A 16,857-nucleotide genomic window follows, 5' to 3' on the forward strand; every position below is an offset into this window, starting at 1 on the left:
TGAGAATTTCATTACGCTTGTCTGTTGAAGTTATGTTGGGTTTTATGTGGTTTTATTATCAGTGTGTGGTTGACCGTGGGCAGTTGTTAATAATGGGCGAAGCGGCAGTTTAACAATGACATTAACGGGTGCATGCGCCACAGAGCACAGCCAGGATAATGTTATTAAACTGATTATTCAAACCTGTACAGCTCAGTTCTGCCGCAGCCATCCTCTGCTGAGCATTTTACAGACCCTTTGTATTTCTTTTCCAACTCTGCAAACTTCTGCTTACTTTATGTCTTAGGTCAAGCTCAGAAAAATAGAAACAACAGGTTTAGAGACTGTAACCCAAACAGAAATAGTTTTTAAAAAAAATTATCACGCTCCAATGGAATAAAAAAAATACAGCGTGGTAAATTTAAAATCCCCTCCTGCATGCTAAATGCCAGCAAGCACCATTTTGTTTTGGCCTTTGAGTCAGTCATGAGTGAAACACTGTGCTCCCTAGTGGGCTCTGGTCCTGGGGCTTCAGCTGGTTGGCTAGAAAAGACAAGATTATGTATCAGGAATTTCACACAGTAGAGCTGTCCCTGAGGTACACAGCTCTGGTTGGGAGGGAGAGAAGTGTAGTTTACAGTGACATTTTGACCTTGATACTGCCTCATGGATAAACCACTGGACAACAGCTTAGGGTGATGCAGGGGCTGTGCACTGCATACAGAGCAGACAAAAACAGTTTGCAGGCAGGATCCTAACAGTGGAAAGATGTAGATGTGCGACATTCAAATCAGGCGGACCTTTACCTTTGCCAACAGTTAATCTGGTACACAAGCTTCATGGTGGCCTTCGGTACAGATCATGTAGAGGTGAGTTACAGCAAACATGGCACCTCACTGACTAATGCATTGTAGTGCCAGGCATTTGTAACTCCATGTCATTGCCTACCGCTGTTCTCGTCACGGTCACTTGGTTTTGTATGTGCATACTGCATATGTTGTGTCAAATGGCTGAAAATGAAGGAGTGGAGTTCGCTGGAGAAGCAGGTGTTTTCCCCTCATTACTTCCTGACAATGCCCCATCTGGTGCGAGGGAGCTGCTGCCACCGACTCCCTGCCAACCCGGGAACAAACACTCGCAGAGAGGCTGACGGGGAAAAATGGGAAGGGATGGGAGTTGGGGAATGAGTGGGGCAGATATTATCCTCTGCAAAACAACAAGGTGAAAACTTGTGTTGAGGAATAACATCACCGAGTGGAGAGAGCCTGAAGCTGACACTTTTAAGATCTCACACAGATCCATCAGCAAAGGTCAGATAAGGAGCGAAAGTTCAAAGCGTTTTCAGGGAAGTCGAAGATAGAAACATTAATATTAATATTAATGGACTGCTTTGATGCTTTACTGCCTGTTTGAACTTCTCAGATTGTTTGAACTAAACTGACCAAAATGTCTGGAGGATTTGTGATAGATGAGAGAGAGGCCAAAGCAGACTGGAGACCCATAACGTGCTATCTCTAATGTGACCTGAAGGGGGCGCCAAAGATACAGTTTCCAAAAGATGCCTTCAAGACTTGTAGGCTATAAGTCCATAGTAAAACACTAGATTAGGGAGGGGAAAAGAGATGTGGAAAGAGAAACAATTTTCATAATGGAGCAGCGCTCTCTGACTGGAAAACACAATTATGGGCAAACTGTGGCCACAGCATGAGGGTAAAGTTAAAGAGCCCCTTTAGCAGGATCTAATAGCCCCTGACTACAGATGAGCAGAAACACTGACTCGTCCGTGGCGCAAGTTTTTGTTCCGGGCCATTAACGTCATTGGGAAAGGCGATTTAACGGAATACACCCAGGTCTGCTCCCTGCATTCCTTGATGAGTTCTATGCACATTTGGAGACAAAGCAGCTCCTGCAACTGAATTTAATCTCCAAACACCCAGAGGCTGCTGCATAAACTTATTTGGCAGTGAGTTTCCTCTAGTTTTCATCACCAAATAGGCAAAAAGTAATTACAAAAAACAACAACAGCGCCGCAGAGAAAGTACCTCCTGTTGGCCAGAATGTGAGTCTTGGAGAGAGGTGAACTCACCTGACACGTCCCACACACGGACCGACACGCACCTGAGTCTTAATCTGCATAGTCTTGCAGATTGATTGATTTCAGAATGCAATTAATAATCGCAACATTGTTGTCTTTTAATTCAAACAACAAAAATCAGTTTCATTTTCGTTATTTTAATCACTGGGATCCACATCCTTTGCAGTCCTTGGGGCGGAATTTGAAATAAATTGCTTATTTGCGTCGGGAAATTAATGTTGGTTATCAATCACGTTTAGAGCGAATTGATTTCAATTAACTGGAAGATGCTGCCCCTCTTCCCTCCCCAGTTCCTCTTCTTGTATAGCACATTTCTTTTTAAAAAGCCCAACCCCTCTTTCTCCTCCGCACGCCCCTCCACCTGCTCCTGCTATCTGCGATTGGTCAGAAAGACGCACGCCCCGCCCTATTGGCAAGCTTTGAAATATATTTACAATGTAAAGTAACCAAGAAGAACCGGCCAAGCCGTCATATTCAGGCATTCAGCGGGAGAGGGGAAGTGGGTGTGTATGAGAGGCAGCATTACTGTGTAAAGAGCTGCTGTTACGCTCCGAGCGCTTGATAAACACTCACAGTCGTCCACGCACAGGAGCACGCGTGCGCGCTTACGTACACACACACTCTCACGCACATACACACACGCTCACAGACAAACAGAGACGCTGAAGGCGCAATCGGAGAGTGAACCTGCGGGTTCATGTCACTCTGATTTCTCCGAGGAAGAGGAATACTAAGGAAGAGATTAGAGGGGGAATATCAGCGATGGCTTTCGTGACCGTGTGGAACTACTGCGTCCCTCTCACCATCATCACAGTCGCCTGCCTGGTGAACACTGGTAAGGCTCGAACGGGAAAGTGAGAGTGTGATGTGAATGGGAAGAGTGTGATGAGGCGGTGCTTTTTCCGTGCAAGTTTGCCATCCGCTGAGAACCGGCTGAATAATGCTTCTGAACGCACCTTGTCTATTGTGACTTGTCAGTCAGAGAAGGAGGAGGAGGAGGAGGAGGAGGAGGAGTGCACGCCGGGATAAAAACACGTGCACCAGTTTTCAATCATTTTGCGCACCATTGTTAATACCCTCCCCACTGGGTAATTGGAATCAAAGCTCTTTGCGCTAGCGTGCTGTACTTACTTGGGTATGACTCACTGTGTTGACCACTTTCCGCAAATTGCCGAGCTGGAAAAATCCCCTGACACTCCGAGAGATGAAAAGAAAAGTGAAAGGCGCAGGCTTGTTGTCACTTTTTTTTTTTTTTTTTTTTTTGCCCAATCGTAGAAATATTCTCTGAAAGATTCCACGCTCCGTTGACCCTCGTGCGTCACAGCGTTCATGCGGAGTGGCCGTGGATTGGGATGTGGGCTATGATATCACTGCCACTGTGTGTGACAGGATGGGATGTACAGTCATGCATGCACACGGCTTTGACAGAATATATCTGACAGTCACATGAGAGCTCATAACAAATGCCCGCAGTGGACCAGACGCGTGTCACACACACCAGAGCCAGCAGTGGTGATGCTCCTTACTGCTTTTATATTCTGCAGTAGAGCGAGGCACTGAAAAGACCTGTGAGACCTCACCTTATCAGATACAATAACATCTAACAATCTATTACAAAGCAGCGTAATGGCACCTGCTTTGTTGCTTTTCGTCTCCCCTGCTGGAACACCTCAGCTTATACTCCTGCACTGCTTCCTTTATGTACACAATATGGTCACTCAGTAGCCTCTAACAAGTGCAGCTGCTGCAAAATGGGGATTTGGACTTGATCATGACTCTGAGCAACTTCAGTCTGATATTCTGGGCCATCTGCTTGGATGTGAATAGAAATATAAACTCACAAGAAGCCGTATTAAATTTCACCCAAAGCATCAGTGATTCTGACCGGAGCAGGAATGATGAAGTCCATGCAGATGTTGCTGCCCTGGCGTGTGTGTCCGTGGGGCTTTGTTTACATTGTCCTGAGGCAGTGAAAGGGTTAAATGCTAGGCTCGGGGCATTGTCACAGTCAGACTTGCGTGTTGTGCCGTTGTGATGATGTCTGTTGTATGCAGGCTGCACCTGTAATCGCTCCATAGACATTCCCCTGGCAGCACTTCTACCAGCCTTACCATGGCCTGTCTATTGATTTCTTCCCTGGACCGTGTTTGTGTGTGTGTGTGTGTGTGTGTGTGTGTGTGTCTGTTTGTGTGTCTGGTTCGGGAACAGTGGTTGGTTGATTTGTATGCATGAGCTGTAGTTGTTTGTATGTTAGTCTAGCAGGAGTCTTGTGTAAGAGGTTTTTGTGCGTTTCTGGGTGCACATTTCTGAATATGCGTCTGCGTTGCGAGTAAATGTGCATTATGTCAGTTTGTCTAAATGCGGTGCTCGTGTGCTGCTTACAGTGCTGAGTTTTGCCTAAGCTGCGGGCAACCTCTGCTGGGGGCTGCTCACTGATCACTGTCATTAATCTAGCCTCTGACAGGGGCCGAGAGAGACAGGCTGGGGGGGAGGAGAGGGAGGGATGGGAGGTAATGTAAGGATGTTTCTGAACACAGTAGCACATTTGCACATATACTATGTGTGCACTAAATTTCTTATTTTAGAGAAGTCACCCACGTTTTGGTAATTTTTCTTCCATCATTCTTAAGGAAAGGAAAAAAGAGGGAGGGGATGGGTGTAATTATTATTCCAGGATAGATTCGGACAGATTGATTGGGTAGATAGACAGATGAGTGGAGAGATAGATGGAGAGGGTGCTGTGAAGATAGCGAGGCTGCAGGCCTTGGCCCTCCTTTGTAGAATGAGGGAGAGACAGAGGCATAGAATGATGGAGAGAGCAAGAGAGGCAGAAAAGAGTGAAAGAAGAAGGAAGAAGAAAGGCAGAAAGACTTCACAGTATGTCTGACGGGCAGGCCTAAGGGACACATGCACACAAACACACACACATAGAGTCAGTGCCGTGTGTTTGTGCGCAGGGTGCATGGCTTTGTGGAGGGGCCTGAGCCACAGCAGCTGTGGGCCAAACTTAACACGGCACGTACAGTAACAAATGCCGTTAACTCCACCTCTGCTGCAAGCCCACCCTTAATGGCTGCCCTCCATCACTCCCATTCTCACACCCTCATCCCCATTTCTCTCCTTTGCCTCCATTACCACCTGCGTTATCGCTGTGTGCATTAAATCACCTCCATTTGTTTATTCGAATGTGTGCAATGAGCGCCATCCGTTTGAGCTTGTTCCCCATCATCCTGTTTGGACCTTGGCTGAGGCTCTGGTGGTTGAAAAACGGCAGCAGTTGGACGTACTTGTAGGAGGAGATTTGAATACCAATTATAGCTGGTATATGTGTGCAAGCGACACACACACACACACACACACACACACACACACACACACACATACACAGAAGCCATGCATAAATCAATGTCGCTGTGAGTCACAGAAGGGAGGCTTGGCGTGTAAACACAAACATCAAGGGAAATGCTGTACAGACCAAACCTAAAAATATGGACACGTATGAGCACACATAGGTGCAGAGATGTACACCTTGCCTATAGACAACTTATGTACCACATGGGAGTTTCTTCTGAACAGAGCAACGGTCCTGCTTGTATGTGAGAGTTTGTCTGAGCTCATTCGTAGTTTTTGATGCTTGTCATGCACAGTTTGCATCATGATCGCCTTTTACTTTCTTCCACATTGTGCTGCGCTTGCTATTTATGTGTCTTTGTTCTTTATTGCACTGAAAACGTCTTCACCGTAAGCCAAGGTTTATTCTTTGATCCGAACTTTGGAGGGTAATTTACTCCTAAAATAAAATAAACTTGTCGATGATTTAATTAAAAAGAGCAAGACATCCCTTCTGTGGTGTCTGAACTGCCAGTGGAGAGAAATTAGTCTCTACACGGTCAGGCATGTGCATCACATGATGTACAAATGAAAAATTAGATTTCCAAATGTGTGAAATGGTGTGTGTATAATTCTGAGTAATCACACATGCATGTTCCAGTCCACGCACAGAGACTCTCAGACCGAAATAATGCATGCAGAGTAAAACAAAGTCCTGGGGAAAATCTTGGATATCTGGTGGTTTTTAATAGACAGAACAGCTTGTCAATCATAAGCTGGAACACATATTAACCAACTGTAGGCACTACAGAGTAAGCTATAAATGGAAATATATAGCTTCAATGAGCTGCCGCAAAGTGGTCGACATGTTGGGAAAATAGTCTGTCCAGTCAAAAAGCAGAAAATGCGCAGACAAACAAAACTCCATGTTGGGATTTCCTCTAAAATTAGTATATTGTTAACCCACTGTAACTCAAACGAGGTAACAGTGATGTTTTCTACATCTGATAGTTTGGTACACTGTTCATCTTACCATTCTTGAATAACTTATATTACCGTTATGGCTATTAACCTGATCTGTGCTTATCACTCGATTCATGCACACACATTTAGCAATATGTATGTAAATGCAAAAGAATATGACACATATTTTCAGACTTTTGTATACAGAGGGAGCTTGTCCAAGACAAAAATAGCTGAATAGTTAAAGTAAAAACTTTGTATCTATTTAGGTTGTTATATATGTATTTGTAAAACTATTTTTACATACGTTCAAATGGATTGTTATTTTGTGTGTGGATCGAAACATGTATTTGTACCAAAATTCTGCAAAACAATTGCTATACACATTTGTAAAGCTTGTTTTTCGTTTGCAGATCACATAATGCACGTTTGTGGATATTTTCAGAGAATTCTTTTCCACACAAAGGCCCAATCAGATTTCATTGTTATGTTCTTTTTTCCCTGTAATTCCCTGTCTTTTGTAGGTCTAAATAGGTCTAAATAATTGGACAACCTGAACTTGGCAGTGCTGGCATGCCCATCAACAGACAAGAAGCAGAAATGAGCCTTTTTGAAAAAAAAAAAAAAAAAAAAGCTGCCTGCTCCTGTTGTGCCTGTTTGATCAACTGATGCAGTTAAAGGGTCCTGACAGGATGGCTCACTATCTCAACTGAGCAACTACCCTGGCAGAAGCTCCATAAACAAATTGAGCTGTGTTGCTCCTTGGGAAAGTCACAACTGCAAGAGTTGCGGAGCTTAGTGTGGGCTGGTTTTATTCTCCCTTAGGCTTTTATGGGTCCATTACTCAGAAGCAGAAGTTTCTAGGCTCACCGTTTAGCACAGGTGATGTATTTTACCGTAATTATCTCATAATCTGCCCTCTAGTCTTCAGTACAATCTGTATCTTCTTGTTTTGAAGTGCTGTTGTTTCCCACAGTGATTGCATCTCAATAACCTCCTCCAGCATTATAGACCAGGTCCAGACAGGATTTTATTTTTGGCATTGACTTAAATACAAATAAAAGGAAATAAGATGTTGTCAGTCATGTTGTTACTTTCGCAAGGACACACCATATGAGTGAGTCACCACATATCCCTTTCACATCCTATTAACGCTGTGTTTCAGTCTGTGTTTTGTCCTCACAGAGAGGTTCATGCAAACAAAATACATGAGGCATTATGATTGAAAGGGGCACACAAAGACACCAATTGGTAATTGAATCCTTATATCTCATTTGACCATTTGTTTAATTGTCCATTAGTGAAACTTTCTGTCAATCTAATCAGGCCAGCGCTAATGTAGAAACACTCTTTATGGCTGCCACCTCATCTCCTTCCCATTACTATTCCCCAGACAGTGCCGCTTGTGATTATCATAATGGTGATCTATGTCGTCCTTACGTGTCGCTCTCCGAGAACAACTGGCGTTTCACCAACTTTGCTGCTGAAGTTTTTTAATGCTGAGTAGGACGCCAAGGACGTCTCCTTCATTTGCTGGCATCTGAAGCCTGCCAATCAATCCAGTTCTCTTAACTCCATCTGATCTGATTGGCTCTGTGCAAAAGCAAAACGCCCCCCTTCAGTGCAACTTTCCGTTCTGTGACCTGATGTCCCCTGAGCCAGCAGCTTTTCTCCAGCTGCTGACCCCTCTCACTGTATATTTGTCTTTGCCATGGGTCTGTGAAATCAGTAAACAGCGATTGCCTCTGCATGGCTTCTTGGCACCACGCACAAAGGCAGTTGCTATGCATTCTTTCTACTGGGGTACAAGGTGTACTGATGTCAAAGCCAGTCAGTGCTGAATTGCAGTCGGGTAACAGAGACAAAGAGAGGGAAAAAAGGGGATCCTGACTTTGAAAAAACATTAAAACATGCCATGGGGTGAGCATTCCTCACCATTGGTGGAGCAGTTTCCATGACTATAAGTAAACGTTTTTACCCCCTGCTTGGCCCTGGGCTTGTTTAACACCCTCCCTTGCTGCTGTGACACCTGTCTGTGCAGCTCCTGCAGGGCACACCGCTAACATGGCCAGACAGCATCCTCCGGTAATGCCCGGTAACCAAGGTGATTATCCCCACTCAAGCACTGCAATGAAGCCCTCACCAGCCGTGATTGGACGGGAGAGGTTGATTGAGCTGAAAAGGACAAGTGCCTAAAATTGAAGAGCCGAAAACTGTGTACTCTGCCAGTGTAGAGGCTAATACACATCCCATCTGCAAGGCTTGATGAAGAGACCAGCGGAGGAAAGGACGGCTGGTAATGAGGTGCTTGTCCAAGGGTAAGGAGGATCAGAAATGGACTTAAACTTAGGTGAAACTGTCAGGCTGGGCACAAGGTTGCCAACAAGACCCCATTTCCCTTTTCCCTTGGGAGGTCTGTTTGTCCAGTGGAGGCTGGTTGATGAAGAGTGACCGGGCTTAGCTGGGGCACCAAGGAACTGATGGGGTCACAGAGGAGGAGTGAAAGAGCCACAGGGGGACAGGGAGAGATGGCTGGCTGCACAGTGTATAAAAGAATGAAGGAAGAGAGCAAGAAGGGGAGGGAAAGTGCCGGGGGCATCCGTCACACACCAGCGGAGCAGAGGAGAAAGTCAGGCAGAGAGAAGTCCAGCAAACGAGTGAATGATTGCAGGATTTCAGCTTGAAAATAGAAGGGTGTAAAAAAAAAAAAAAAAAGACGAGAGAGAGGGAGAGAAAGCAACCCCTGTGGTGCAGAATGACTGATTTGTGAAGTTAAAAAAGAGAGGAAGGAAGGAAAGGGTGAGACTAAGAAGGTTCACTTAAGCAGAAGAGTACAGGGTGCTGGTGTGAGAAGAGAACCAGGGGGTGAAGAGGAGGAGGAGGAGAGACAGAGAGATGGATGGCGAAATACAGAGATAAAGACAGAGAGAGGGCGAGCACTGTGTAGGTGACCACACCTGAGAGACAAGGTGTCGTGATCGATGAGGTCACAGTGTGCACATACACTCTCACACCCACATGCACACACAAACGCAGGCAAACAAGTTTTGAAATTGTTTCCCAGCAGCTCATGGCCAGTACTCCCACTTTCAGCGGAGCTACACAGTGCTTCAGCTTGGAGAATTAAACACCCACACACGCACAGGGCTATTCATCTGTCTGCCATTTAGAATCCTTCTTCATATCATCACCATTAATAGGTTTGCTTTGATGAGATTGTCGGATGCTGAAAATTGCCAGTCAAAGCAGTGCACTATCTACTGGGAAATCAGATGGAGATTTTCAGAAGGCGGACACAACAATGCTGAAGAGGTCTCAGATGAGTTTTCTATCTTAGAAAACTCTCAAAATGTCTCTCCCACGAGTGGCAAATTCATTCGAGCCGTGGCCATGTCTGGCATAGATAAAACGGTAGTGTCAGATGCAGTGGTTACAGAAACATCAGTAGTGACATTTTTGCTACTTATTCAAACACAATCAAACCTTCATCACAGACATGAATGTTTAATCATTCTGAAAGCGTTTGAAAATGGGTGAAAACAGAGCGTGTTGGCTTAAAAAGAATGTATTTAGTAAGCAAAAGATTATCATAGATTATCTTTGCAAATGTTACTGTGCGCACTTTAAAAACCGAATGCTATCATTCAACAAAAGACTAGTGATAACAGCAGCTGCAAATAGATCAAGCCCAGATTGCCCAGCTCCATTCTGGACATAAGCCAAGGGATTGTTGACACAACTACTGAAAAAAAAAGTCTACAGCAGCTTCCACTATACCTCTTCGATGCTCCTCTACACTCCCCTTGCTTCTTGTCTCTATCTGTCTGTTCTTCCCTTCATCACTTTCTCCGGCCTACGACAAGTGCCTCAACATCAGGAGTAGTAAGCTTTGATCCACTTCATTAGTAAACCGTAAACAACCATTAATTAGAGGTAATTAATTAGCAGCACATGAAAACAATCCTCGAAAAGTTGGCTGCTCTCAACGACCCCCAAGTGCCTGTAGGAAGTAAAGAGTGAGAGAGAGCTGGACAAAGAGAGAAGAAAGAAAAATGAAAAAAATGGAGGGGAAAAAGCCTGCGGTCATGCTTAATGTGCTGGTGTGAGATTTACCGCAATGATTTGCCGGGCTCTTTTGAGATTCATAAGGTCATCAATTCATGCTCTGCTTTCAGCAGGGCAAAACAAAAGTGAGGCTATGCAGCCGTCTTGCACTGAAGTAAAGAGAAAAGAAAAGAAGCTGAGCCAAATTGGATTGGTGCTGCGATTGTTTCTGCAGAGATTGTTACAGTTGGCAAGGCCACGTAAAAAGTGGCCAAGCACCAATGACCTTGAGAAAAGCTCTGATTGACTCTCTCCCGGGATTCCTTTTCTCCTGAGCACCTGTAAGGGCATTTAGGTGCATGACTGCTGATTCACCTTATGGCCATTAACAGGTACACCCCGTTTCCCCTCACCACCTGTAAAGCATCACGAGCAAATGGAAACTGTGCCTCACTCGAATCCACAGACATGTTCCGATCCCTGTGTCCATCTGTTGGGCGAATAATGTTATCATTGACCACAGAAGGACCATGTCTCCCCTTTCTGGCCATTGCGGTAGAAAAGTGAAACCAGCCTAGAGTCTGTGATACTGAGTGATTTTGACACAGGCCTTGGGCACTGGGCACAGTTGCAGAGAAACGGTGGTTCATAGCAACTGCCACCCGCTGGGCCATACTGGTGAACTGAGCTGTGAAGCAGCTTGCAGGAGCCGGTGGGGTTCTGTGTATGATACCAAAGACATTTTTAGCTTTTGTGGACTCCGTAGCCATGGACAGCAAGTGGTTTTTGTGCCTGCAATATAGGTCCTACAGTCTGGAGAGCAGCACAGTACACACAGCACGACACTGTCGCCTCTTGACTGCATACCCAGTAACATACTTTATTGCAAGAGAAACTAATAAAAGTAAGCTTTAGGGGAATGTGCTTTCATTCTTGATTATCTTTTTCTTTTCCCAAAGGCCTTGATGGATACTATCTCTCCTCCATTTATCCGAGTTGCTTTGTCTACTCTTATAGTCTGTCCAGTTTGCTGTACATCTGATCCAAAAGGACTGAAGATATATACCATATGATTCATGATTTTTTTTAAACAGTTGTTTTTTTCCCTATCATTAAAATTGACAGCATATAATAAATATGTGTTTCATGTTAGGATGTAAAATATATATATGCAGTGTATTTTTTCTATTTTGTCTTTAAAATCATTGCAGATACTGCTGCTGGCATCAATCTGTGAGTCTTGGTATAACATTATTGTAAACTTTAATTGCCTGAATCTGTGATTATGTCAAGTCACTATGAATCAAAAGCTCTTTGATATATGCTGGCTGCCTCACTTCAAAAAGATGGAGTGTCAACAGTCTGACAAAAGCAGGTATACATGCGTCTGCAAAAACAACCAGAAGACGAAGTTAAATTCAAACGTCAGGACTGGATGCACTCAGAGAACTGAGGAGTACTAGACTGTATCTCAGTAATGTGTCGCTGTTGGTTAGATAATGTTGCCATATGTAAAGCAAAGCATTATAGGAAATTTTGTTCAACAGTCTTGGATAAACATTACTTTGAATCAGTATGTTGGTTTCTTAAAACTTCATTAGTGTAAAAGAAAACTATTTCAATTGAAGCAAATTACCATGTCATTTGAAAACACTTTTCTTCTTTCTTCTTGAGAACACTTCATGTTTACGCAGTGTCCAGAGTGTACTGTGGTACAAAGATCAGACTCAATTATGCTGACTTTCTCATTGTTTATTCATCATTAGCTTCAATTAAAGTACATATGAATGCAATTCATCAAGGAAAAGAAAACGCTGATGTTTTCAGTGTGGAAATTACAACACATTTCAACCATTCAATTCTGTCAGCTTTGCAGCTATTACGCTAGTCTATATATACTATATATATAACTATAGCTATTCAGAAAACCTTACTGACCTGTAAACACAAAATAAACCTACAATCTTAAATTGACTAGCAGTTAATAGTCATTATAATACATACTGACATTATTATTTAATTCAATCAAAACAAAGACATCAGTAGAAGAAGTTAGAAGGTCAAATTTAGTTTTATATTAGAACTACTTGCATATGCAATTAGAACTGAAGCTTATTTACCATGGAGATGGATTTCAGTTGTGGTGAGGAAAGCGATTTATGAGCTTATGGGGAAAATTAAAAACAAACATAAACCATTGGTAATTAAAAAGCAGGTTGATCCCAAATGATGACTGATGTATAAATCACTGGCTGGGTTACAGAAATGTGCTCAAATCTGCAGCAACCCAGGCAGGTTTGCAAGATGGCTGAGGCGCACTCACACGAAATTGTACACAAATTTGCATATATACCGATACAAACATTGTACTGCACTCAGGGGACAGTCGTGATCTTTTGGAGTTTTTTCAGACTTCTTCACTACAGTGCTGTGTGTCCTCATGCTCTCTGCTTTTTAAATGCTATGTTCCCTCTCTGTCTCAGGATATTAGAGTTCAATAGAGGGACACACCTGGCGATTGTGTTCCAAACAAACTGGCATATTCAAAGATACACATACAGTGTCTTTTCATTTCTTTATCCTTGCAACACTCTTTGTCAGCCTTTTGTTCAGAAACAAACCTGTTTTTCACCCTTGATTGCTGTACTTTTCCCTGCTTTCTTTATAATATGCTTTTTTTCCTGTCTGCCACCCCCCCCCATCTTTTTTTCTGCCCCTTCCTTCTCTCTGATCCATCATTCCCAATTCTCTCACAGTGTGAGGCTGGTTCAAGGGCCTCAGCAGTGGCTTAGTGTCTTTTTGTTTGTACTCACCATGATCACTGAAAAGCTTTTTTATCCCTCCTGCCCCTCCCTGTGCCTGTCTTTCTACATCTAACCTTGTTGTGTACTTAAATGCCAATGCCCATGTCCACACACACCCTCCTCCGTGCTCCAAGCGAACGCGTCTGCATGCATCTGTTCCAACTGCGACTGAGAGTTTGCAATGAGAGGGACACTCACTGATAGTTGGAAAGACAGATTTTGGTGAAGGGGGGCCGCTTTTCGTTGCCAGGACCGCTTGCTGATGGATATTTTGGCTAACAGTCTCTCCTGCCTCCCTGCTGTTTGCACGCCATTTCTCCCTCCTCTTCTTATCTGCCTGCTATACTGTAGCTGCAGGCTATAGGGATGACAGGGCCAGGTGTGGAGACATAACACTGAGAGGAAGGGAGAGAAAGGAAAAAGGAGAGAAAGAGGATTGACAGGGCCCAGGTGGCCAACTTGAATGCCCGTGTTTTTGCTTTCCTATTCTCATTTGCATAGACAAAATGTTTTTTTCCCTCTGTCTGACTCTTTACTTTTTCACTCTCTTTCCATTTACACACGCCGCATCAATTCATTTCCAATATTATTTTTGTTTTCTCCCCGCCTCCTCTCCTGCCTCTGTTCCCATTTCTCAAAATAAGTTCCACTTCCACTTCCTTTCCCTTAACTTTATGTTTTCTTTTTATAGTCAATTGCCTTTTTTCCTTTTTTTTTACCGCACCTCCAGATTTACCTTCTCTCACCATCTCTTTAGCTGTGGGCTTGCTGAACTGTGCATTTTACTTATATGCTGTGCTGCAATATTCTGGAGGTGGAGGCTTATTTTCAACGTACGTGCCCTTCAGAGACCGTACAGTCCCCCAAACCATCTCCATTCATCTCCCACCCACCTCCTCTTTCCCCAATGACTGTTTGCAACAAACCCTGCTCTCTCTCCTCCAGCCCCAAAACACCTTTTGTTTCTCCTGAAGCTTGTGCATAACTTTGTGTTCCTATTATTTGCAGTAAAACAGAGTTTGGTCCCATTATATTTAATTACCATCTACTTCCTACCCATCTTTTGAACAGGTCATCACACACAAACACCCATATACACTCTATCATTCTTCTCTTTCCTTCTCTACTTTTTCAATCTCAGTTCTTTAATGTCTGTAGGACCTAATATCATTACTATACATTATAATTCACCTCTTCTACTTGGCCCGCTATTGACATGTTGGTCATTTTACAGTTGTGTATGCATGTGTTTGAAAGAGGCTAAATAGTATTCTGTGCACACATGCAGGCACATACACATGCTGCGTTGTCCTGGCAGTTTTGTCATGCCACACACACCCCGACTGGCTCAGCTTGACACATGATAAAGTGTGCATAAGCAAGCATGTGCACTTAGAAATATATTTTGTATACAGTTTGGTACTTTTTTTTCCAAATTGAATACACACACACCTTCTTTTAAAAATATATACCAGGTTCTCATCTATAAAATTCCACAGCATTATATAGGAGCCCACATACATATTTATATGCACATACATACACGCAGATTTCTGTACACACACACACACACCCATAGAGAGAGAGAGAGAGAGAGAACAGAAGAACAGCCACCAGGTTTTCTCAGAATTGCTGAATTGAGTTATGTAGCCTGTCAGTCAACTTCCAGCTCCCACACATACGCATACCCCTGACAGATTCCTACTACACACACATCCGCCTGTCTGACGGTGCATCTTTCGCATGGGGAAGGGACTCAATTACGGTGAAGGTGAAAGAAGCAATAAACACGGCACAGATACAGTGAAGCTCGCTCAGCAGCACTGCAGTCAATCACAGAGCCAGGTAGGTAGCCGCTGCCACTTTGCTCATCCAGTTGTAAAGTGCTGGCAGTGGCCAGAGGTGGTGGATGGATAGAAGCAGGGAGAGAGAGTGGGGGGGAGAAGGGGTGGGGGGTGATGGGGGTACAAAATGCTGCCATCCGATCCTCCCGAAAATTATGTGGCTGTAACTGACTTACATGAACTTGCTGCTGAGAGGACAGAGAGGTGGGATGCATGGAGGGAGGGATGCAGTGGGAGATGATAACAGCCTGCCTTCATTCCAGTCCTCACCATACCCACACAGAAAGTTATGTTTGGTACATATATATATATATATATATATATATATAAACACACAAACAGACACACGCACACACACACACACACACACAAAAACACATTTCTGATCATCACTGGCGCTGTAGCCTAGCTACATGATTTGGTCACCCACCTACACTAGAGGACCAACAGCATAATCACACAAAATAATCCATCATTTGCTAGGAATGCATCTGTTGTCCTTTTCCCTTTGTGTGTGTGGGATTTTGTGTGAGGCTGATTTAGCAAACACCCTGCCTGAAATAACTGTTGTTACCGCCATTGCTAAGGCAGTAGAGGTTGAATATATTGTGCATGAATTAACTGCTTATTTCAATCAGTCCTGAAAACGACAGCTATAAATTCACTATCCTGCTGTTCTTGTTTTTCTGCATGAAGGTCAAAGACAAGTTTTAATTTTAATCTTACGCATCCATCTATATGGATGAAGCATTTTCTGATAAACTGAATTAAGGATAATTCAGGTCTATTACAAGTGGATTTCATGGGGTTTCTAACATAATTTCTGTTGCCTATGATGACACTGTACCTGCCCAGTTTTTTGTTGCAATCCTGGAACACATCGACCTTGCTCAAACATCTCAGCAGAGAAACAGTAATATTTGTAAGATGACCGTATCAGCTGCAGACTAACTTTTCAGTGAGCCCACCGTAACTGGATTATAGGACTGAGTTAAATTATTACTATTTACAGACCGACTTCATGCATCAACACTGAACTGCTGTACTCACTGCAGTTGTACAAGTACACAGTGTTTTATTAGGAGATTATTAATAATATGTCAAGTGCCCTTACTTTAGTTTCTACTTCGAAGTAAAGGCTTTGACTAGCTAAACTGCTGGCTTGTTTACACTGAAGGGCCTTACCACTTTGTTTTCTTACTTTGATGAGTGCAACATTACTCAAAAGTCATGGCCAAAGCTTTAAAAATAAGCCCCAAGTTGGAATTATCCTTCAAATACTAGTCCCTGGTTGCAGATATGACTGAGCTGGGACATAAATGTGCTCGTATTTATGATATTTGGCAGCCTTCGGCATGTTCCCTGACAGTTAGTGGGTTACACCTGGCAGGCTAGCCAAAATGTAAAATAAAATAAAGAGCGAGACAGATGACAAAATTCAACTGCAGCTCAGCTGTAACACCACCCTGTCTGTCTGTTTGGCACAGGTGGTGCTTTTTACCCAAATGTCAAAGAATGCTGATAACCTCTCTGAATATTTAAATCCCGCGGGATGGTGATTTGCCTGCAGTGCATTCCGGCTAAGTATTTAAAACGTGTCTGTATGATCCAGAGAAGGCACAATCTGTGGCTGTCAGTGAATCTAGTAGACTTTCACATACTTGTAGTTGCTGATGTTCTGCCATACACCCTCCCACACACACACACACACACACACACACACACGTATGCACAGTCCTGAAAAGTTTTCTTCACGCCACGCATTCCCACGCACACATGGAGATTCAAGTCACCAGAT

General features: G+C 43.6%; 1 protein-coding gene across 1 annotated transcript in view; it reads left to right on the forward strand.

Moving 5' to 3' along the window:
* The first annotated feature begins 2,533 nt into the window (after positions 1-2,533).
* Positions 2,534-16,857, forward strand: part of cadm4 (cell adhesion molecule 4) — a 144,699-nt gene continuing 130,375 nt past the window's right edge. The window contains exon 1 of the mRNA XM_023262451.3: positions 2,534-2,909. Within this exon, the coding sequence (XP_023118219.1) occupies positions 2,837-2,909 (73 nt within the window). The 5' untranslated portion in view covers positions 2,534-2,836. The remainder of the gene's footprint in view (positions 2,910-16,857) is intronic.

The sequence above is a fragment of the Amphiprion ocellaris genome, chromosome 9 (genome assembly GCF_022539595.1).
Source record: "Amphiprion ocellaris isolate individual 3 ecotype Okinawa chromosome 9, ASM2253959v1, whole genome shotgun sequence".
Taxonomy (NCBI): domain Eukaryota; kingdom Metazoa; phylum Chordata; class Actinopteri; family Pomacentridae; genus Amphiprion; species Amphiprion ocellaris.